The 21,172-nt window shown below is 41.0% G+C and overlaps 3 protein-coding genes across 6 annotated transcripts; 2 read left to right on the plus strand and 1 right to left on the minus strand.

Annotated features, from left to right (window-relative positions):
• Positions 1 to 271: 271 nt before the first annotated feature.
• Positions 272 to 8,879, plus strand: LOC146700083 (uncharacterized). 2 transcript variants are annotated; one of them, XM_085470130.1, is made up of 10 exons: positions 272 to 370; positions 1,580 to 1,641; positions 1,806 to 2,522; positions 2,813 to 3,451; positions 6,502 to 6,614; positions 6,737 to 6,848; positions 7,035 to 7,110; positions 7,993 to 8,064; positions 8,156 to 8,305; positions 8,405 to 8,879. In XM_085470130.1, the coding sequence occupies exons 2-9, from the start codon at positions 1,601 to 1,603 to the stop codon at positions 8,294 to 8,296; spliced, it is 1,911 nt and encodes a 636-aa protein (XP_085326256.1). In that variant the 5' UTR covers positions 272 to 370; positions 1,580 to 1,600; the 3' UTR covers positions 8,297 to 8,305; positions 8,405 to 8,879. The 2 variants fall into 2 exon arrangements, with proteins under 2 accessions (XP_085326256.1, XP_085326257.1); XM_085470131.1 differs by having other exon boundaries at positions 1,806 to 2,492.
• Positions 8,880 to 10,099: 1,220 nt separating this feature from the next.
• On the plus strand, positions 10,100 to 14,311 carry LOC146700084 (uncharacterized). Of its 3 annotated transcripts, none has more exons than XM_085470134.1 (6): positions 10,100 to 10,626; positions 10,960 to 11,050; positions 11,720 to 11,824; positions 13,020 to 13,228; positions 13,413 to 13,476; positions 13,598 to 14,311. In XM_085470134.1, exons 1-6 carry the CDS (start codon positions 10,484 to 10,486, stop codon positions 13,634 to 13,636), a joined length of 651 nt encoding a protein of 216 aa, XP_085326260.1. In that variant the 5' UTR covers positions 10,100 to 10,483; the 3' UTR covers positions 13,637 to 14,311. The 3 variants fall into 3 exon arrangements, with proteins under 3 accessions (XP_085326260.1, XP_085326261.1, XP_085326262.1); XM_085470135.1 differs by having other exon boundaries at positions 13,074 to 13,228; XM_085470136.1 differs by lacking the exon at positions 10,100 to 10,626 and adding an exon at positions 11,245 to 11,297 and having other exon boundaries at positions 10,806 to 11,050.
• Positions 14,188 to 20,688, minus strand: lipia (lipase, member Ia). Its single transcript, XM_085470132.1, has 11 exons — positions 20,589 to 20,688; positions 20,205 to 20,283; positions 18,634 to 19,004; positions 18,451 to 18,559; positions 17,631 to 17,732; positions 17,437 to 17,526; positions 17,191 to 17,355; positions 16,948 to 17,037; positions 15,711 to 15,819; positions 15,435 to 15,620; positions 14,188 to 15,315 (listed from the first exon to the last, which is right to left on the minus strand). The coding sequence occupies exons 2-11, from the start codon at positions 20,260 to 20,262 to the stop codon at positions 15,231 to 15,233; spliced, it is 1,365 nt and encodes a 454-aa protein (XP_085326258.1). The 5' UTR covers positions 20,263 to 20,283; positions 20,589 to 20,688; the 3' UTR covers positions 14,188 to 15,230.
• Positions 20,689 to 21,172: the final 484 nt, after the last annotated feature.

Below are 21,172 nucleotides of genomic sequence, written 5' to 3' on the forward strand. Positions count from 1 at the left end.
ATATGAAGCACGGGTGCTGAGGATCATAAGCACTCAGCAGTCTGCAAAACCCTGAAATGAACAATGACTGTGATTATTTACTTGCACCATGTTGATAACAGTTTTTTTTTTTTTGCCTGTTTCGCGTTATTTATTTACTGACTTCTTGCGGTGGGTAGGATATCCTTCAGTTTATGCTATATTATTTAAACTAAAATGATTGCTACGATAGAGTCATGACACAGAAGGTGGCGCTAATGCGCCTTTACGCTTTTCGCTAACTGCCGAGTAAAATACAAGGAGAAGCAGTAGAAGAAGAAGAAGAAGGCCGTGAGACGACGAGTGCTGTGTCGTGCTCAACGTTCGTCTTTCACTCTTCCGTTGCGTTTAGGTAAGTACCTCTCGAAATGGCCGAATTGCACGCATTGGTGAACCTTTTGTTTTATTTTGTGTAACGTGTTGTTACTCCTATGAAAGGATTCGGGTGAATGTCATTTTGGAAGGTTAGCGTAGGGACGTTACCAACTAACGAAATATCCCAAGTAGCTAGCTATGCTCAGCTAACTTTGCAATTAGATGCGCTTTTAGTTTATTCTTTTTTTCAAAAAACAAACAAAAAAACCAAATGTTGACCTAGTCAAAACATTGAGGCGATGTACTCGGGCCTGGCGTGGGGTGGTTTTCACTCGTGCTTGTCTGGTGTTATTTTCACCAACAGCTGAAGCGAGCTGATGCCAAAAATGGAAGCACGGTCAGCTTTAGACGAAACTAAAACGGCGCCCACCATGGTAAACCCACCCACCCAGCCTATCTACGCGTACTGTTTTTAAGTTAGAATTTACGGTGATACAATCAAGCCTGTATCAATGGAGGTCACCTGGTTTTTGTCTTTTCGTAGCAAACTGTTTAGCCGTCGAGTTTAATTAGGGTCGCCACAATGAGCCAAGAGGCTCTGGTAAAAGGAGGTGTGGGAAATGTGGTCCTTTCATAGCGGTGTTATCGCAATTTCTTGCTCATTCTCACGACTGGGATGCTCTAAACATGAGGAATTGAGGCGAATATAAACATGTTCGTTAGAAACGACAAGCAGTCGGCGCTAAAAGAAAACCCTCTCCGTTTCCTGTCTCGCTCTTTTTTATTTTGCAGGGTTTTTATTTATTTTATATATCTTCGTAACATCCTATTTAGTGTTTATTCCTTTAGAAAGTGTGATTCTAAGTTTTTGTGAAAACCTCTTTAGAAGCAAGTATGGACACTGCGCAGCCATCTTGGGTAGTTGTTTTGAAGGAATATGTAAATTGCAATTGATTTCAATGAAAACCGGACTTCAAGCCTAAAAAGGCAACTTGTCCCATTATAATTAAACTACATTTTTAACTGGAAGTAAATGGAACTATATATCTGTCAATCTTAGATGTTGCACATGTCTGCTTGTCTTTGTATTGGGGGGGGGTAGTAGTAGTAGTAGTAAAGTTACCTATTAAATCCCATCAAGTGCATAACCAAGATGTGGATGGCTGAGAAGTCAGGATAGGCCTCTTTGAGAGTCTAGCATTACATCTCATTAGGATCAATGATTTCAATTTCTTTTTGTCCATAGATTATTCACTGTCTGCCAAAGATGGTCCGAACGCATTTTGGACCACCACGCTTAAAGCCCAGGTAATGTCTTTCAGTTGTATCTAGTTGCATTAGCATCACCTGGTGTTATGTTCATCATAAAGTTTATAAGTTAATGACTTAACGTGAACTCTGGACTTCATTTTTAAAAATGATTTAAAGTGTTTGGTGGAACTTACCAGTTTTTGTTTCTTGTGTCCTGTTAGACCTTATGGAGATAGTCATGCTACTGGACACAATGAAGGCAATTACAACCCCAGTTCTAGAAGTCGAAGAGATGCCCAGGCCTACCCAGCAAAGCCTCCACTTAACTGGAGGGAATCCAGAGGTAGAGGACGACCACCACCTGTCAGACGAGTTCCTCTGATGGGAGAGCAAAGGGAGCCACGTTTTAATAACTGGAGGTCCCAAAATCAGGATTCCTTTCAACCGTACCATCCTAAAATGGAACCACACCATAGCCAGAGACGGCTGCCTCCATCTAGGCCAACCCGCTCCCCTCAAGTCCAGCATCAGTCATCATCTCATGGTCCTGCGCAAGGACATCATAGTCAGAGAGGTCCATCTTTTCATGGTCACCCCTCTGGTCACAGATCATCTTCCCCAAGGCATTTTCGTGGCCACCCAGCTGATAGGAGGCCAGGCTCTGCACCAGGCTACCAGGGATCTTTCAAAGGCCCCAAAAGGCAGTCAGGCTTTCCTCATCAGGAGCAGCGGAGTCGAGACCCTCGAGGGAATTACAGTCCAAGAGAAAGGCCCACTCAGGAACACTCGGGTCACAACGTGAAGCGCTGGCACGAGGCTGGATCATTCTCACATAATGGGCAACATGGGCCCTCGGGGTCACAGAGGAACCCCAGAGAGATGCATGCGAGAGGCTCGTGTACAGAGAGGTACAGCCGTGAAGCAGCAAGCCCAGCTGGGTAAAATTATTAAAGCAGAGGCCTGAAGGTGGCCAGTCCTCCCAGTCAAAGGGGCTGTAATGATTACTTCTACTATGTCCCAGCTCATAGTTATTAGAGGGGGTTAATGGGGGGACCTGTGTAAATGTGGTTATACCTGCCATTGAGGAGTATCACACCTGTAAATACTCTTTGAAAACGTACTCCTACCTGTTTACTTCTGTCATTTAAGAGTTAAGTTCCGTCTCCAACTTAAAATGGCAATGGATCTGTCATTATAATGATTTCTCTATTGTTTGATGGATATGCAGGTGGTCATCTGAGCAAGACTCCAGGCGCCAGCGTGGTCCCATGGAGAGGCAGGGTAGCCGATCCCACAGTAGAGAGAGGGCACAAGATGTGCCTCACCCACCTCCTTACAGATCCCCTTCATGGAAAGGAGGCCCATCACCTTCATCCTCCTACCACAGGGGCCCTCAGGAGAGGCAAATGGCAGGACCCCGCAAGAGGAGGATATCAGACATCAGCATGTCCTCCTCGGACGCAGCACTGGAGCATGGCAATGCAAAACAGATCCGGAGAGTGAGACCCCAACTGCTCAGCATTCCCAGGCCATTTGGTGGAAAACCCTTGTCTCTTAGGGATAGAAGTTTCCTGGTTAAGAGCCGACAAGTCAAAGCAGAGTCACTCATGAGGCTCAGAATACCCCCATATGTGCGACCGAGGTTTCGCCTGGGTGATTCTGCTTTACAAGGAAATGCCAGCTCTGTTCTTGCTCTCAGGAAGAAACGTTTCCAATTAAATGCAGTACCCCTGAGAAAAGTGGAGACAAGAAGGGGAAAACCCCCACAGTCACTCCCCAGAGAAGAAAGCAGTGCCAACAAGTCTTCCAGAGACTCTGATACAGGAAAAGAGCAGGTGGAGTCTCGTCGGTCCATGAACGCGCACAGGTACGGTATTTTCCTTGTTGCACTGTTCGCAGGGGCTTGATGATGATTAGGAGGTCAAGAATGTCTCTATGTGAAAGGGGGTCCCAACTGTGGAAAAAGGAGATGTCATGATGAGCTAAATGTGCAGCAGTGGTTCGGTTGATGAAAATCCACAAATGTTTTCACATACCACCACATATGTATCAGAGTATCTACCTGTCAAGTGGGATGGAGAGAAGTTTTATGCGTCTGTTACACAGGATCTAATTTAAATCTTCACCAAAAGATTTAATAACCCCCTTGATGAAGAGTTTGAGCTTTGCTGTCAAAGGATTCTTCTGTCAGCACTTGCTGACTTGATCTCAAAAGAAGTGCTCGTCAGCATATTCTGAAGCCCTTTTCATCCGCAAATTGATGTTAACAGCTCTCATGTAAAACAATATGTCGCTGTATGCAAAACAAGATAAATGATGGGCGTGAAGAGGACCGCATTTGGCATCGCCTAAACTGTAATTACATGCTTCACCTTAGTGGAAACATGGTGTTCAGAAGTGTGTTCACGAGAGATCCCGGTGAACAATATATAATACTAATATATATATGAAGGAGAACAGGCGAATATACATACCACAGCAGTCGTGGTCATCGCGTTGTCAAGTTCTGATCTTGCACAGAGCTTCCTATCCAACCTCCCTGCTCCTAACTCGGCTCTCCAGATAAGGAAACACATTATGTCTATGCTCTATCAAGAAGCAGTTAAGCAGCCCACCATAACCTCAAAACAAATGGCGCAAATCAGAAGACGAGGTCACTGTGCTGCTGAAGGCTCCATTGGGCTGAAATTTTATCACAGCCTCCCGAAAATGGTGCGATTGTCACTAAGTACGGCGATTGTTGCCTTAAAATGCGTATTTCCTTGCAGAAAAAGAAATCTGAAAGCTTTACATTGTTTTATGACTAATTGCTGTTCAGGGTGTTAGGATATGAGACAGAAAAATCGTAAGACGAGGCAAGAAGAAAGCTGCACATACAGTCATAATTTCAAGACGGAGGATGATTGCAGAGACCAAAAAGCCAGTAAATCTCAAATAAACTGGGACACTGGTTAACATGGCTGCTGTTCATAGTAGCATTTATTTGCAGTGATTAATTAGCTAAGCCATAACCCTTAATTTGTTCCCTTCAAATAATCCAGTAAACAAACTAATGCTTGAATCTGGAAAACATAAAATATTTAAAACCAGAGACAAGGAATTGAGCAAAAATTTTAAAAACAACCAAAAAAGCCTCCGAAAATCTAGCACTTACCACAGTCGGGACTTTTTCTCCTTGAGCTTTCATCAGATGTGTACGTCCAGTATGCAGACACTGTGGAACTTCCAGGCATTTTAGCCACTCTGTGTCAGACAGAAGTGAAGCAAATTCATTTTCAGCAGAAGGACTGGATCAGCTTATCAGAATCAAATGGTTTGGACAAACGTAACCATGAAGCTCAGTGGTGCTACATCATTGCCAATCAGCACAATGAAGAGGAGCCAAACTGCTACTTGCACTTCATGCAGTGGATCTAAGCGCTGGAACTGTTGCTCTGCAGTCACCACAACTTCATAAGAAACGGTCTCATAGCACCCCATCTTTTCTGACATACCCCACATAACTATCATGTCAGTTCTGGAGAATTATTTGAAAATTTTCTAATGAAATGCATGAGGGATAATCACATCAACAAGTTAAATCGGCAACTGTAGAGCTACGCCATGGACAAATCACATCAGATCACCCTTCCTTATATGAAATGTCTTGATATGACACCTTAAATTTTTTTGGAAAAAGCACTGAGATCACAAAGGTACGCAATATCAGTGAGGCCCATAGATGTGACACCAATGGATGCAAAAGAATGGAAAGATATTACAAGACTCCTCAATCCTAATGGGATACTAAAAGAGAACAGATACAAGATCAGCTTTCTCTTTGCATCTGCGTCACATCTTGTTATTTATTTTTATTTAAATCAGCGTGAACGTGAGCTGGACTATCAGGTTACCTGTCCCGTCTGATGTCTGACCCAAATCAAATAATAAATGTGTGGATCACAAGCCTCATGGACAGTAAAACATTTGAGCCATTTTACGAGGCAACTGCAACGAAAGTCTCTAACCCAAACTTGTGAATGCCAACCTGTAAAGACACTACCTTGTCAGTTTCAGGAACCAACCCCCCCCCCCCCCCCCCCCCCCCCCCCCAAACCAACATTCTCCGTCGAATATCCCTGATCTACCCAAATGTAAGTTTAAACTACAATGGAAGAGGAAAACTGAGTGCCATTGTAGCCCATCGATGGCAGAACTGGCAAACTGATCCCAGCCTTTTCTTCCAATATACCTAACATCCCTACATTTAAGAAGAGTATGATTGGATTGAAGCCTCCTTTGTTGGCACTAAAAAGCCTCAAGTCCTCTCTAAACCTGGACTTGTTTGTGAACAGACAACCTTTAGATCATCTCTTGAAACTAAGAAAAAAACAAGCTGTGCCTCTACCTTCAGAACTATAGATCACTTGGTGACTCCAATCTCACCTTTAAAGCATGGGGAAGCCCTTTGGATGATGAAAACTGAAGATGACTAAAGGAACAACATGGTGTGGTCTGATTATAAAGCCTTCAGAAATTCATTCTGACATTGGGGGGGGGAAAAATGCATTGCCTTCCTGCACTTGTGAAAGAGGGATGATAGAAGACTTGATCTGATCTCTTAACGTCGTCCAACATTTGGCTCCTCTGTCAATCACTGAGTAAATGAAGAGAGCACTGATTGATTCAGGGTACAAAAATAGGAGTAAAGGAGCATGGACATTCCATGGGTTTTTTGTAAGTACCCAAGCGATGCGTGGCTTTTTGAATTGTCAGCATACAAAACAGTTTTGTTCATTACTGGTTTAAATTGCATTACTTAAGAGCCGCCAGGCTTTCTTTTAGTTTGTACTAGAGGTCTGTTTTTATTCAGAGATTTCAAGTTATTTATGTTCAGAACTGGTGTTCTCAACACCACCTCTGTGACTTTCTCCTCAGATCTTCTCCCATAGAGAAACGTGATCTTGTCGTTTTGTCGCACTGGCCACCAGGACCGAGCTCCTCCAAGGACTGCTCGCCTCCAAAGGGCCGTAGCCCAAAGTCAAAGAGTGGTAAGTCAGGTTTTTGTGTACTTGTCTTATTTCTAATTTTTTATTTTAATTTTCATCTGATAATCTGTTGAAGGTGTCAACTGTTTTAAGTAGTGTCTTCAAATGTTTTTTGTTTGTTTTAGATCACAGTTCAGATGCCGATACCACACCAAACAGACGCCTCTCTAAGTCAAGTGATACCAGATCTTCTCCTGAAGACAGAAAACAGGAATATTTGGACAAGAGGGTCTTTAGGTACATTGGAAAGAACTATGCCAGTGTTCGAGGCGGTGTTCTTGCTTTACTGGGAGGTTCAGTCTTTTTCAAAGACTGCTGTAACAGCCTCATGCTCTTTTAGTTGTATGGGAAAAATGTATGATTTCACAGAAGCATAAAAATAAGGTATTCTTCAGGTTTCTGATGGCTATTTGTTTTTTGTAGGCCTGTTAATATGATGCATGACAGCTACAGACCTGGGAGACCCTTAAGGAAAGGACCCGGACCCGGACCCATGCAAGTGAGTGAAAGAAACAGTGCTGAAGAAAAGATCATCCATAAAGACAGACTGCTCTAAATGTACAGTAATAATCAGAAACTTGTGTAAAACAATGTCAGTCTGCATTAATAACTTAAAGTAATTATAATTAAATATATTTACAAGATCAAATATGAAAGAAACTATATAGTCTGCATGTTAATGTAGATGTTTTCAGTGAAATCATAAAATTTAATGCTGGGCTATAAAACAGAGTACTTTATTAAAGGGAAAGAATGTCAGTGTTGAAAATTGTAGGCTTTTAAATTCAGACATGTCAGACATTACTTAAGGGTGTCGTTACGCCACCACAACAGCCAATCATAATGGACATGTTTCTGTTATCTGCAAAAGGACATGTGCTAAACCTGAAGCTAAGTATTCTTATCCAAATACTTGTATTGTAGAAAAAGTAAATGTGTGCGGTGACTTATAGAAAGCCTAAATGATGTTAGCTGCTGTTCTCAGATTTTCAAGACATGATTAATAATGCTAGATATTTAATTTGTTCTCAAATTTAAAACAAAAATCAGAAGTTTCCCAATTTTCAAGGACATTTTATTTTAACATTTATTTTTGATAAGTTTAAGAGTTGGTGAATAGACTGGTTATTGCAGCTAGTAATGCAGACCGATTTCTCTTTTGTGATAAAAGTTTTGTCCATATCAACCAACTCTGACTATATTGAGCTTGCAGAGGTATGAAGATAAACTATTATTAACACTTTATAGCATCCTGACATTGAAACTAGTTTAAAAAAACAGCAGTAATGTTTTGGAAAATGTAAAACTAATTTGTATTGTGATTACAGTACAATCACACAAATGTTGTATATACTCAGCTTTTACCATTGTGCTTTTACAGAGAACAAAGTTCACTGGTGGTCCACGGAGGATGGGCCCTGAACTGTCTGGGAATTTTAGAAGACCACTCATGGTAAGTAGAGAGATCATCTCTCTTGTTGGAAAAGAAGCATTCGTTCTTTAAAACGAATTCTTCATTACATGTTTGTTTGTTTTTGAAAAAGGAGAGCTTGGTGCCGCGTCCTTTCCCGAATCAGAGACCAGTGTTCAGAAAGAGTTACAGTATCGTGTCCAAATACCGTAACATGAGAGTGATGCGTCAGCGCGCACCGTACAACCGAGGACCCAACCAGCAACGGTGGTGATGACCACTAGTGAGTTGGGAAGCATCAGCGGCTTCAAGTTTGATACGTGCTTCAGATGCAACACGTAAGAAGATTCTAAAGATTTTTTTTTTTCTTTTTCTTGTATAGGTCCTACGTTCAGCTAACATGGATGGAGAAAAATTCTCATCAAGCTCTTTGCTGTCAGGGGGACTGCAGAAAGCTTCACTACAATCCCATCCTGCATCGTGAAAGCTTTTTATTCAATTTATTTTGGTGTTTTACTTTATTCTTTGTAAAAGTACTGCAGTATTTTGGTTGACATTGTCTGTAACATAGGCCATTGTATTATACAGCCCTGCTTTTTCCTCTCTTCAGATGATTTGGTAATTGCTGCTTGTGATTATGGGAGTCCTTGTTTGGGGTTTTTTGTTTGTTTTTTAATACCAACAGCGTCACATTTCAGATTTAAGTACAAAAACAAAATCTCTTTAGTATCTGACTTTTACTGTCCATAAAGACCCACGATAAGATGTCTTTGATTAGAAAACAGTCTCAGTGGACACTTGGGTACTACTTGTAAAATGTGTTTAAACACTTTCAATAAAATGAGATTAAGCACTCAGTCTCAGCCTTTTTCCCAAACAACATTAACAGTGTACAACATTTAAAAATAATACAATGATTTTCATACTGTGTAACCCTTTAATGAGTGCAAAGACCTCGGTGGATACAGGTTTTGGGAATCGATGCCACAAATGTTTAAATCAGATGCTGTAGATTTCCTGTTTTTGTTTGTTTTGTTTTTTTTCCTCCAGTTTCCTACAAAAATACAGACTATCCTGTAATTATACATTTAGAAAATAAGTGGGGTTTTTTCTTGTATTAGTCCTTTATTTATCTAGGTAAAAAATCTGATATTAAAAAACTGATTTCCAAGAGAGACCTGGCAACAAAAGTCAAAATACACGTACCACATAAGTATATAACATTTAAAACATACAATATCCCGTACAAACGTAAAGAATACACAATAACAGAACAAATTAAGAGCAACATTAAAAACAATCACACTGAGTAAAAGTTATTTTCTCTGAGGTTTATTTTAGTAATTCACAGAAAGTGTTCTTGTACCTTGGTGAAGTTTGAGTGGCAATGGGGGTTGGGGGTCTTTATTGATAGGAAAAGCTAATGAAAATACAGTAAAAAGTTCAAAATCTTCACATTTCCTAAAGCTGTACATTTGATAGGCTTTATTTTCACTTAAAATGTTAATGTAAATGGTTAAATATTACTGATATTAGCTGCTAAATATTGTACATCTTTTAAAGTTGGGGCACTGTGAAATTACAGTCATTAGGCATTATGACAAATGCCATGTCCTGAAGCAGTTTTTTCCACCTCAGAACAATTTTCATACTAATTTTTCCAGAGGTCCATCAGATCTAGAGAAAGCCATGTGTGCCTTTGTTAACCTTAGACTACAGCATTGTAAACAACTAGTGAATCATCTCTTACAACTATTCTAAAAATGCTGCAGCCAGACTACTAACTGCAACAAAAAAACCCGAGATCACATTACTCCAGTGTTAGCAGTCCTGGACCGGCTCCGTCCCTTACAAAGTAAAGTGATAGTACTTGTGTTTCAAGCTTTAAATGGTCTTGGTAGAAATGCATATGTACATATACTCCCTCAAGATTCTAACCTAATCATTCCTGACCCATCCTACAGCTGAAAGGTATACAAAAAGGGGGTCCTGGCTTTCACCTTGTGGCACTGACACTTTGGAATGACCTCCAAAGTGACCCCAGACAGCTCGATGCTTGCCTGAGGTCACTTTTTAAACCTAAGCTGAAGAAATATCTTTTTCTTCAAGCATTCGACAACAGCTGATCTCTGGAGCTGTGACAGGAGGACAGTCTGTTGTTGTGTTATGCGAGTTGTGTGAATGTGTGTAGAGGGAGTTTGGAAACTCTTCTGTTTCCTCTTTCTTTTTTTTTACTCACCGTTTTACTAACTCATTCACAAGAATGTCCTTTTATGAAGACATTATTGCAAACCTTACGTGGATATGCCTCTCTAGCGTTTTGAAACGACTGTTTTGAAACAGCTTGTGAGAATTAAACTGAAGTCGTCAACCTTCTAGATTTTTTGTTTTTTTGCATCGTTTGTGCGTTTAAACAACTGTCAGCCGTCAGTCTGTGACGCCGCTGATATTTGGGAGCAGAATGGGGGGGCTCTGCTCTAAACTTAGACCGGACAGCACCACTCTTCATCGCAGCATACTCTGCAGACCACTGTGGATTACAATGGGTGGTGTCGAGTTACCGCAGATGCTGCTTTATCTCAGCGGCGAAGCTGGAAAAACAAGGTGAGCGTGCGCTCCGGATCGTGGCTTTAACTGACAATAATCTGGTAATTGGTTTAGTACGTTTACTAATCTGTCACTGTGCTCCCTACTCTGCACTGGCTCCAGCATGTGTTGCCCATTAGTTCACTGCTGTGGCATGAGAGAAACAGCTGCCTCTGCTCTTACACATTTATTCTCTCACACTCACTGATAAAGAAATACTTCTGCTGCTGGGCTGATTCATGACAAAGAGCACAGATCTTTTAAAGAAGCAGCACGGTGTGAGACTGCACTGAGCTGACAGGTTTCTGTTGATTTGTGTCCCACTGACTTGCTCCCATTTGTCATTTGTAGATGTAGACTTAAGGGCACTGCAGGGTTTTTCTGTCTTTCACTGTATTCTTCTCTGTCACGATGGGCAGCTATAGTTCAGCCCTCATTCCCGGTAAGCCTTGCAACTATTGTTTGTTACATATATTGAAATGCTACTGTGCTCGGATGCTGCATGTCTGAGGCAGAATGTTAATCTAGACTTTGAAAATGTGCAAAAGAAGGAGCGAGATGTCTAAGAATGACCATTCAGTGACTTCCAAGCTCTGTGAGGTGTGTTTTAACATGTAATCTCCATTTCTCTCAAAGACACTGAGGAGTTTGTGTCAGTTGTGTCTATCACGGAGAAGCTGAATGCGCACGCAGCTCATGCTGTAGATGAGAGGTTACAGTCAGAGCTTCGGACTCTGGGAAGTATACATTTTTAATGAAAGCCATCTACAAGCCAAGCCATTCCATTTCTTAATCGTCCAGTTTGTTTATAGCTTGGTGCTGTGTTTGAAAAGAGTGTGTGGTGTGGTCTGCTTGTGTCACTCTGTCCTTGGGATAAATTTAACTTTTCTGAGCTGCCCCATACACACACAGAGAGACAAGTAGAGACGCAGAAGATATCTACTTTGACTCCTTACTTAAAACAAAGTTAAAAGGTACTTGCCCTGTAGTGAATCGGTCCCCTTTTTGAAAATCATCTTCTGGGACTAAGAAACACCAAAAGCTAGAACGACATGTCACCATTTAATGTATTTTACTCATCAGACGTCTCAAACTAGACTTTATTTTACAGGTAACACTCATGATGGAGGAGGAACGAAAGAAAACCCAGAGTGAAGTAAAGAATTCGCTGCCAGAAGGAACTCAACAAACAACTCAGAATGGATCCATCCCGCCTGTAAGTGCACTGCTCAAAAACTGAATGAAATTAACACTTTTTAATCAGAGCATAGCATCAAGATAATTAAACTTCTAGAATATTGACCAGAGGGAGGTTGTTAATCAGTTTCAGCTGTTTTGCTGTTAATAAAATTAACAACAGGTGCACTGAGGGCCAACAATGAGACACCAGGAATGGTTTTACATGGTGGAGGACACTGACATTTTTCCTGAGTGTTTTTTCACTAGTTTTGCATTTGCCTAGGGTCACTGTCACTACCAGTAGCATGAGACGACACCTGGACACTACATAGGTTGCACAGGTAGTCTAACTGCTCCAGGAAAGCACATCAAACAGGCAGTTACTCCTGGAAAGGAGCATAGAAGGTCCTTAACCTTCTGATCATCTGTGCAAAGAGGAACAGGATGAGCACTGCCAGCGCTACAACATGACCTCCAGCAGGCCACTGGTGTGAATGTCTCTGAGCAAACAATTAAACTGATTCATGAGGCTGGCCTGAGGGCCCAACGTCCTCCATGGAGCCAACTGGTATTTGCCTTAGAATACCACAATTGGCAGGTCCATCGCTGACCCCTTGTGCTTTTCACAGATGAGAGCAGGCTCACCCTGAGTGTGAGAAAGACGTGAAAGGGCCTGGAGAAGCTGTGGAGAATGCTATTCTGCCTGTAGTTCAACATGACTGGTTTGGTGGTGGGTCAAGGAGGCCTGGGGAGGCATATCCATGGAGGGGCACACAGACCTCTTCAGGCTAAAAGGCAGTACCCTGACAGCCGTTAGTTATCAAGTCCTTGGATTGTCAGACCCTATGTTGGTGCAGTGTTCCTGTGGGTTCCTCGTGGTGTTTCACAATGTGTTGAGAAAATGCAGACAGTTCCTCCTCCAGGGAAGATCCCACAGCACACCACACTTTGATGGGTGATGAGTGTCTTTGAATTCGGCCCTTTGTAGGTTGATCATTTTTATTTCTATTTCACAATGTGGCATCATCATTCATCATGCAGTCTTTATCAGTAGAAATATCAGCACAGTTTTTTCCCTCCCATTGAGATCTGATGTGTTTTCAAAGTGTTCCTTTCATTTTTATTTATTTTTTCGAGCAGTGTATAAAATAAAATGCTAAAGGTTGTACAATCCACAGCTGTTAAACTGCAGTAAATGACAACTTCTTATATTTCTTTTGTGTTTTCCACAGGCATTAGAAACCAAAACTATGCCCACAGAGTCTTTCTCCTCTCTCCTGCCAAAGGCTATCTCTGCTGTGCTGCACCCAGCTCCGCCTGCAGGCATCAACTCACAGCCCAGCAGAAATCCAGAAGGGCACGCCTCGCCAAACCTGGAACAACTGCAGACAGAGCTGAGAGACCTGAAGGGCCAGTTTGAACAGATGAAGACTCAGCACAAGTATGGCTGTCTTTCCCTAATTGCACATTAGCTATAAGTTGTAGACATCTGCACAGTTTTCTGTTTACCTGCTCATCCTCACTCTGGAGGGCATTTGACACTCCCAGCCCAGCATCAGTACCAACCAACTGTAGTTTCAGTCAGGTTTTTGCTGTGCTAATTTAACAACATTGTGTTATTCCAGCAAAGAAATCAAACTGCTGATGAATGAGCTGGATGAGGAGAAAAGGATTCGCTTAACGTTACAGGTAAAGTGGCCGAGGATAATAAAATTTAGTAACATCGTATTTCAATGGGCGTAAACACTTCAAGGTGGGAAGATTTATCATGATTTGATTTTTTTCAAAATCCAATTTTTTTCCGTTTTAGATGGAAATTCAGCGAATGAAGAAGCACATGTCTAAATGAGCAAAGACGACTATTCTTTCATCAGATTTCTGATTTACCGTTTCTTTTTGGACTGCTGAGTGGGCTGACCCAGAGGGCTTAATATTTTTACTGAGTCACTGGTGAAAGTGCAAAGATGGAAGCAGACATAAAGACGGAGGCTGCAGCAAACTGTCCTTTCCTTCTGGAGATGACCGGCGCAGTTACACATCAAACATCTTGTTTTTTTCTCGTCACGTCACCAAAGGCATTCATAAACATTCTTACCGGGGAACTGTAATCTCACATTTTGAGTTTTCCAGGAGATTTCACTCATCACCGTCCATTAAGACAATGATTGGTGGCAATATGTACTACGGCATAATTGAACTGCATTTTTATCCATTGTGACAGTGACTCAGAGAGAGAGAAGGATGAGAAATGACAAGCAGCAGTTCATTTACAGAGACTCAAGAGTTTGTTTATAATAATGTAATATGGATGAGCACACAGATTTTAGGCTTGTAAAAAGAAAAAAAAAATAGCACTTGTTTTCTTTCTGATTGCACAAAGAATGTAAATTTACTGGGTGCTGATGTGCATTGTGTGTTTATTAAAAATAAATATAGTTACTACTGATATATGTATGTTGAAAATTTATATTGGCATAAAAAAGTAAACAGAAATAAAAGCAAAGACAAGCAACAAAAAACAAAAGGCCTAAAGGGAATAAAATCTATCAGTCGTACATTATGTGTTCGACAGGGGCTGTCAACGTTAACGGGTTAACACAATTAACACAATTAAAAAAATTTGGTAAATGGCCTGCATTTGTATAGCGCTTTACGCAGTCCCTAAGGACCCCAAAGCACTTTACACTACATTCAGTCATTCACCCATTCACACACACATTCACACACTGGCAATGGCAAGCTACATTGTAGCCACAGCTGCCCTGGGGCGCACTGACAGAGGCGAGGCTGCCGGACACTGGCGCCACCGGGCCCTCTGACCACCACCAGTAGGCAAACATGGGGTTAGTATCTTGCCCAGCCAGGAGGCAGCCTGGGATCGAACCACCGGCCTCCTGATTAGTGGCTGACCTGCTCTGCCACCTGAGCTACACCCATTTTAACGCAATTCACCCATCTGGAGCGTTAATCGCGTTAATCGTGACGCCACGTTAACGTTGACAGCCCTACTTTTCTATCAAAAAAGGTAAATATGTTAGTATTTTTTCACTCATTTGTGACAGATAATCTGTCTAATTCACATTACTGGTCTAGTCATCCATCTTCCACTTATCCAGTTCAGAGGTGCAGGGGGCCAACCAGTCTATCGCATTAACAACAGGGACGGACAACAGTCCACACTCAAAGTTACACCGACAGCCAACTTAGACTCAATCACCAGTTAACCCAACCCCCAAATAACTGTGGGACAGTGCAAACTGCACATAAAAGTCCCAGCGAGCCAGTTGGCTCAAACATAGACCTTCTTACTGTGAGGCAACATTGTGTTATTTTGTTTTGTTTTAGCAGTGCTGGTCTTTTCATGAACAATTCTGGAAGAACTGTAGAATCAGCCGAATCTCTCTCCATACATGCAGTGAAATGTTATGCAATTTTTCTCCCCTTTAGAAGTTGGATTCTTCACAGGGAATTGGCCTGAAGGTGACCTCTTTGTTCTCCTCGAGAAGGACGTCATATCGACACAGAGGCCTGTGAGGGGAAAAACCAGACACGTCGGTAAATCTACAGCTGGGAGATATAAGAAGTGCTTCAACAAAGAAACCAGCTGATGCTGCGTGTCATTTCTTAAAGGTAAAATTTTAGCATACCCCTGTGCTTTATTCCCTTTAGGTTCCAGGTTTTTGAGACGGATTCGGAGAATTCTGAGCTTACGTTTGGGCTGCAATACATTCCCAGTGGAGAATTTAACAGACACCTTTTCCACCCACTGAATGTCTTTGTCAAACGCAGCCAACAGCTCGGTGTCTGTGAACTTCTTGAAATTTAAGGATTTACTAATATGAGGGGGAAAAATACATTAGTTAGAGAAGGTAGTAACATGGAGATAAAGACAAATCTTGGCTATATATGCAGAGGAGACTTACTGGTCAATGGTTGCCTGTGCTTGTTTACCATTACCATGAAGTTTAACAGTCAAGTATCCCCACTGCACATCCTTGTTCCATATCACCACATCTATCCTGTAGTTTGTCACTGAGCAAAGACATGACATTTTTTAATTCAAGTCTTTTGTTTTGAACTATAAAACACACTTAACCTGTCTTGCTTCTCTGGCTCATTCCCCATTTCAAGGGTTATAAACATAACTGTTCATTTAGATTTTTTATAAAAAAATAAATAAACAAATAAATTCCTCATGGAATAGAATCAACAAGGTGCTGGAAACATTCCTCTGAGATTTTGGTCCGCATTAACATCACAGCAAAACACAGTTACAGCAGATTTGTCAACTGCACATTAAGGATATAAAACTTTCGTTCCACCACATCCCAAAGGTGCTTTGTTGGATTGAGATCTGGTGACTGTGGAGGCCCTTTGAGAAGAGTGGACTAAATGTCATGCTCAAGAAACCAGTTTGTGATGATTTGAGCTTTTTGACACAGCGTGTTATCTTGCTGGAAGCAGTGGTCATAAAGGGATGGACATGGTCAGCAACAATAATCAGGTAGACTGTGACACTCAAACGATGCTTAGTTCATAATATGGGCTCCAAAGTGTGCCAAGAAGATATCCCACACACCATTACACCAGCACAATCTGGGATATCTCAAAAATAAGGCAGGAAAGATCAATATTATCATGTTGTTTATGCCAAATCTCACAGCAGACAACGACACTCCTGAGACCTGGTAATGTGTTTCCAATCTTCATTTGTCTAATTTTGGTGGACCTGTGCACACTTTAAACACAGTTCCCTTTTCTTAGCTGATAGGAGCAAGACTTCCTGATTCTGTTGCTGTGGCCCATTTGGTCTGACATGTTGCGAATTCAGAGATGCTTTTCTGCATACCTTTATTCGTAAAGAGTGGTTACTGTTGCTTTCCTAACAGCTCAAATCAGCCTGGTCATTCTACTCTGACCTCTGGCAAATGTAATAAATGCACCGAGATGCTGTCATGTGATTGACTAATTAAATATTTGCTTTAATAACAAGTTGAACAGGTGTACCTAATAAAGTGGCACATTAAAATGTGTTAAACCATTGAGAAAAGTATAGTTCTACCACTAGGTGGCAGTGCAGGCTGACAATCAGATTGTATGCTGTATTGAAATTAAGGATTTTTTTTATAGCTTACTGATCATTAGTAAACTGTTACTCACTGCAGTATGGAGATTTTTCGTTTGTTCTGAAGTAGGCCTTTGTTTGGTTCTGTTCCAGCAGGATGTCTTTCCATTTTATGACGTCATAACCTGGGTTAGGTTAAAACACCTGTGTCAGTGCTGAATAATACACTGTAAAATCTAAAGAAATAAAATACAAACTGGCAAAATGTGCATATTTGGATTTTCGTAACTGCCTGTTAGTTGACAGAAAATTTAATCTGTGTGTTTTTCATCACCAACCTAAAATAGGACATCCAGCATTACCAAACTGACTGCAGGTTAAGCATTTGCCATCCAGAAAGTCTTTATAGGACGAGCAGGGGTAGGTCCTGCTGGTACATGTGGCATTTATAGAGTCAATGAAGAGGAACACCGATCTCCGGTGGTCACATTTAAGATACTGTCCTTTTCAGGGATGAGAAAGTAAATTGTTAACATAAAGTTCAGTTCTTTATACCAAAAGTTTCTTAAACTTACTGATCTTACCTGAGAAAATAGTCTTTGGGCAGCCGGGTTGGTCTGCTCCTCCATTGGCGTAGAAATCAATGTGACCTAAAGGTTCCCTGAAACCCAGCACTGTAATATAACAATAACAAATTGACACATATACACAACGTGTATGCCTGTTTTGTGTAAAGAAAAGAAATTCTTCATAATAATAAATAAGGTGATTGACTGACAATCCATGTCTGTGTGCAAGGCATCCACAAACTGTGCATCTGAAGAGTCCAGTCGGTCCTCTGGGTTTTTGCCTTTGAACCCTGGCCCAGCAGGATCCAGTGCTGCAAACATCACAGTAGAAAACATCAGTCGAAAACAGAATGTTGACCTCACTTAAATATTCCGACAACACCTAGGACGAGCGCTTATCCCAGCTGACCTTCATAGCTGTCTCCTTTTCTCATTTTTTTCTACGTATCTTTTTTTTCATGTGACAGTTTTTCCCTGCTGTTTTAAACCAGATATTCTCAGTGAGCCTCCAGAGAATTAGCGTGATCTTTGAACGTCATCTCTCCTCAGGGAATTTTACCAAAACTGTGCCGCTTTTTTCATGGCGACTCCAACCCAGGCAAAACCCGAAGCACGGTATGTTCCTTTGAGTCCACAACTCAACCATGACAAATAACACATTGTTCATACACTCTGCAACTTTTATTAAACCCTTCAGCACCAGTGGCTTTATCTCCTTTTGCTATTAGTGACTTCTAAAGTTGGAAATCTAGGAATTAAAAGCTCAGTCAAGAGCCACTACAAAATGTCACCCTTAAGCACGTCAGCTTCCAAACGTCATGCAAACTTCTCAATGGGACAAGTTCTTAAGAAGTTTTCTTCTCCTTTAGATTGAGTCAAATAAGATTGTTCTTAAGACCTGAAACATAAATTAGGCTCGCTTTACTATTGGCCTGTTTTAGAGGGATTTAAAACAAGTAAAAATACCACTTCAGGTTTTAATTCTATATCAGGAAGTGGAAGTGACGTCAATGTAAGTGCCACTCTTACCTGTTATTCTTCCAATTTCTCCCTTCAAGTTAGCGCCCGTAAAGCCTGATATGTGAGCTCCTAGACTGACACCAATCATGTGGATGGAGCTCAGATCGGCTCCGTGCTCCTGAAAAAAATATCAGTTTTAGAATCGCTAGACACTACACACTCTGACATTTGAAATCAGACAACTTGCCATACCTGCAACATATTAATCAAAGCTGTGATGTTGGATGCTACTTTGCGTGTGTTCTTCACTGCTTCCCAATATTTCAGAGTCGCAGCACCGTAGTTCCAGTCTACCACTATAACGTTTATGTCTTTCCTGACCAGCAGACGCTCAGTGAGCTTATCGAGCCATTCCGGTGGAGATCCAGTGGGCCGATACCCATGAATGATGAAGGTGGTCGGTTTTGACGCATTAAATTGGGGGTAGGCAGACAGGTCGGTGTGGGACATAAGGGTACCACATGTCCCATTTAATCTAGTGTATAGCAACAACCGAACTTTGAGGCTGGTACCAATGATTGAGTGACCAAGATTCAGATCGGTAAATTCATCGCATTTCTCAGCTGGTGAGAGATAAAAAACAAAACAAGACAGATGCATTCAGGTAAATAAGATATTATGTAATTGATCTCTGCAGACATTGCATGGGAAAGATTGCACAACATCTAAATACTATACGTCTAAACTTTGCGCCATCTTGAGAGGCATGTGTCATATATATATATATATATATATATATATATATATATATATATATATATATATATATATATATACTGAGTCAATGAATTGGACATCTCCAATTCATTGACTCAGTGTTGGAGCCTTTTGGAGGAGTTACTTGTTAAATACTGCTGCTTGCTTCATTGTGAATTCTACAAATGATTTAAAACAGGGCAGAACCCCAAAATCAAGGCCTCAAACCTGACATCACAGTGACTACTTCCATTCCTCATATCCAGTGTGTGTCTCATGTAATTTGTGGGACCTTTATGGATCTGACCAGCATAGATATTGTTGCTGTTGTAGATCTTGTCTTTTAATACTGCATTTTTAACGGGTTTTGAATTTGTATCGCTGCTACCTTGGCCACATGTTTCTCATAAGAGATTTAACATCAGTGTGACTAAAGCATGCAAACCATTTTTTTGTGATCACTTAGTGCCGAAAGCGTGTTTGTATAATATCTCAAACCAACATTGTGCTGATGTCATCTTGTGACATCAGTACTACTGGTTTCAGTGTGTAGTTCATTGTTCCTCATTACAAGTTTTCATGTCGCACTGACTCACTGAAACTTACTGCACCCAAGCTCAGGACACACCTCTGTACATATAACTATCTACTGCTAAGCAAATGCATATTTTAGACACGGACTTTGTAAGAACTTGAAATGATATCTAGATTATTCGATTGTTTAAAGATTTTATCACTGACAAGATGGTTATTTACTAAGATGAAAAGAAAAGTACAGAAATGTGTTTTTCAGTAACAGTTGCACATCAGCAGTGACTCCACTTACAGTCAAATTAGAAGAGGACCCTTAACTAATTCCAAGAAACAGCATTTCCTCAAATGCTGCTTGACTGAAAACTTGTGATACATTTTTGTCATATGTTTTGTGACCACAGCTGTACGTGTGTGCAAACACTGTACACACACACACACACACACACACACACACACACACACACACACACACACACACACACACCGCTGATATGTAAAGAAAGCCATTTACATTTTCATGATTTGTTTCCTACCTTTGCATATTTGAACAGTAACCAGCAGAAAGGTTATCAGATACTGCCACAGGAGCATGCTTTACACGGGCACTTTAAACTGAAATAGATTAATCAGTCTAGATCAGACTATTACATAAAAAGACATTTCAAACATTATCCTGTTCATAATATAACCACACAAACAAAACAGACGGTTCTCTTTCTCGAATACTTTACACTGTATCCTTAATTGGTTACTCATCTACCAAACAGGAGTCAGAAAAGAGCAGAAAAATATGTGTTTGCTCCTTGAACACCCTGAGACTGGTGATTTATAGAGCACGCCTTTTGTATAGTACAGGTTCTGCCTTTCTCCAAAGAATGTAAGAATATGAAATGTTTTTATTGTAATCAGAGTCTTACCTTCAATGCAGGGTAACGTGGTGTGTCAAAGCTCCTGAATGTTAGGTTATCCTGCGTTTGTACCTCCACATATTTGGAGGCCTTCAGTTCAGGAAGTGAGAGGAACAGCACAGCAATGCTCCCGCCCAGCATGCTTTCGCATAGATAACCACACCCCCTTACCCCAGGTCATTGTGTTCACAGGTGAGAAATTCCCATGAAATCGCTCCCCCTTCCTGTGTGATCACACCGGTTATGCTTGTTGCTGACTGAGATTATTCTGATCTGGAACCAAAAATCTAGCATTTGTTTTTCAAAGTGCTGCGATTTATCAGGGAGGAATAACAATGAAAGTGAAACATGTTCAAGGGATTTTCCATAAGTCACTTCTGGAAAACCAAGGCCAGTTGTTCATTATGAGCTCACCTCCATAAAGCAGTTAAAGATTTCCCAACACTTTATTGCGGATTACAGTACAGTAATTCGTAAAAGCAGACATATGTATGAGCTGATCATCCAATCTGTGGTTTGGTGAAACATTTCTTAAATTTCCACTGTGTGACCGACTATCTGACTCAAAGTTTCCTCTTTAGAAAAATAGTTCT

This window comes from Copadichromis virginalis, linkage group LG10 (genome assembly GCF_057382275.1).
Source record: "Copadichromis virginalis isolate Kocher_CV1m ecotype Utaka linkage group LG10, C_Virginalis_male_GT1.1, whole genome shotgun sequence".
Classification (NCBI taxonomy): Eukaryota; Metazoa; Chordata; class Actinopteri; order Cichliformes; family Cichlidae; genus Copadichromis; species Copadichromis virginalis.

Coding starts and splice junctions, on each gene's coding strand:
- LOC146700083 (XM_085470130.1), top strand. CDS start 1,601: ATGGTCCGAACGCATTTTGGACCACCACGCTTAAAGCCCAG. Junction 2,523..2,812: donor GAAGCAGCAAGCCCAGCTGG/GTAAAATTATTA, acceptor ATGGATATGCAG/GTGGTCATCTGAGCAAGACT. Junction 3,452..6,501: donor CGGTCCATGAACGCGCACAG/GTACGGTATTTT, acceptor CTTTCTCCTCAG/ATCTTCTCCCATAGAGAAAC.
- LOC146700084 (XM_085470134.1), top strand. CDS start 10,484: ATGGGGGGGCTCTGCTCTAAACTTAGACCGGACAGCACCACTCTTCAT. Junction 10,627..10,959: donor GGCGAAGCTGGAAAAACAAG/GTGAGCGTGCGC, acceptor TGTCATTTGTAG/ATGTAGACTTAAGGGCACTG. Junction 13,229..13,412: donor CAGATGAAGACTCAGCACAA/GTATGGCTGTCT, acceptor GTGTTATTCCAG/CAAAGAAATCAAACTGCTGA.
- lipia (XM_085470132.1), bottom strand. CDS start 20,262: ATGCTCCTGTGGCAGTATCTGATAACCTTTCTGCTGGTTACTGTTCAA. Junction 17,527..17,630: donor CTTGCACACAGACATGGATT/GTCAGTCAATCA, acceptor GTTATATTACAG/TGCTGGGTTTCAGGGAACCT. Junction 15,621..15,710: donor GCACAGGCAACCATTGACCA/GTAAGTCTCCTC, acceptor CCCTCATATTAG/TAAATCCTTAAATTTCAAGA.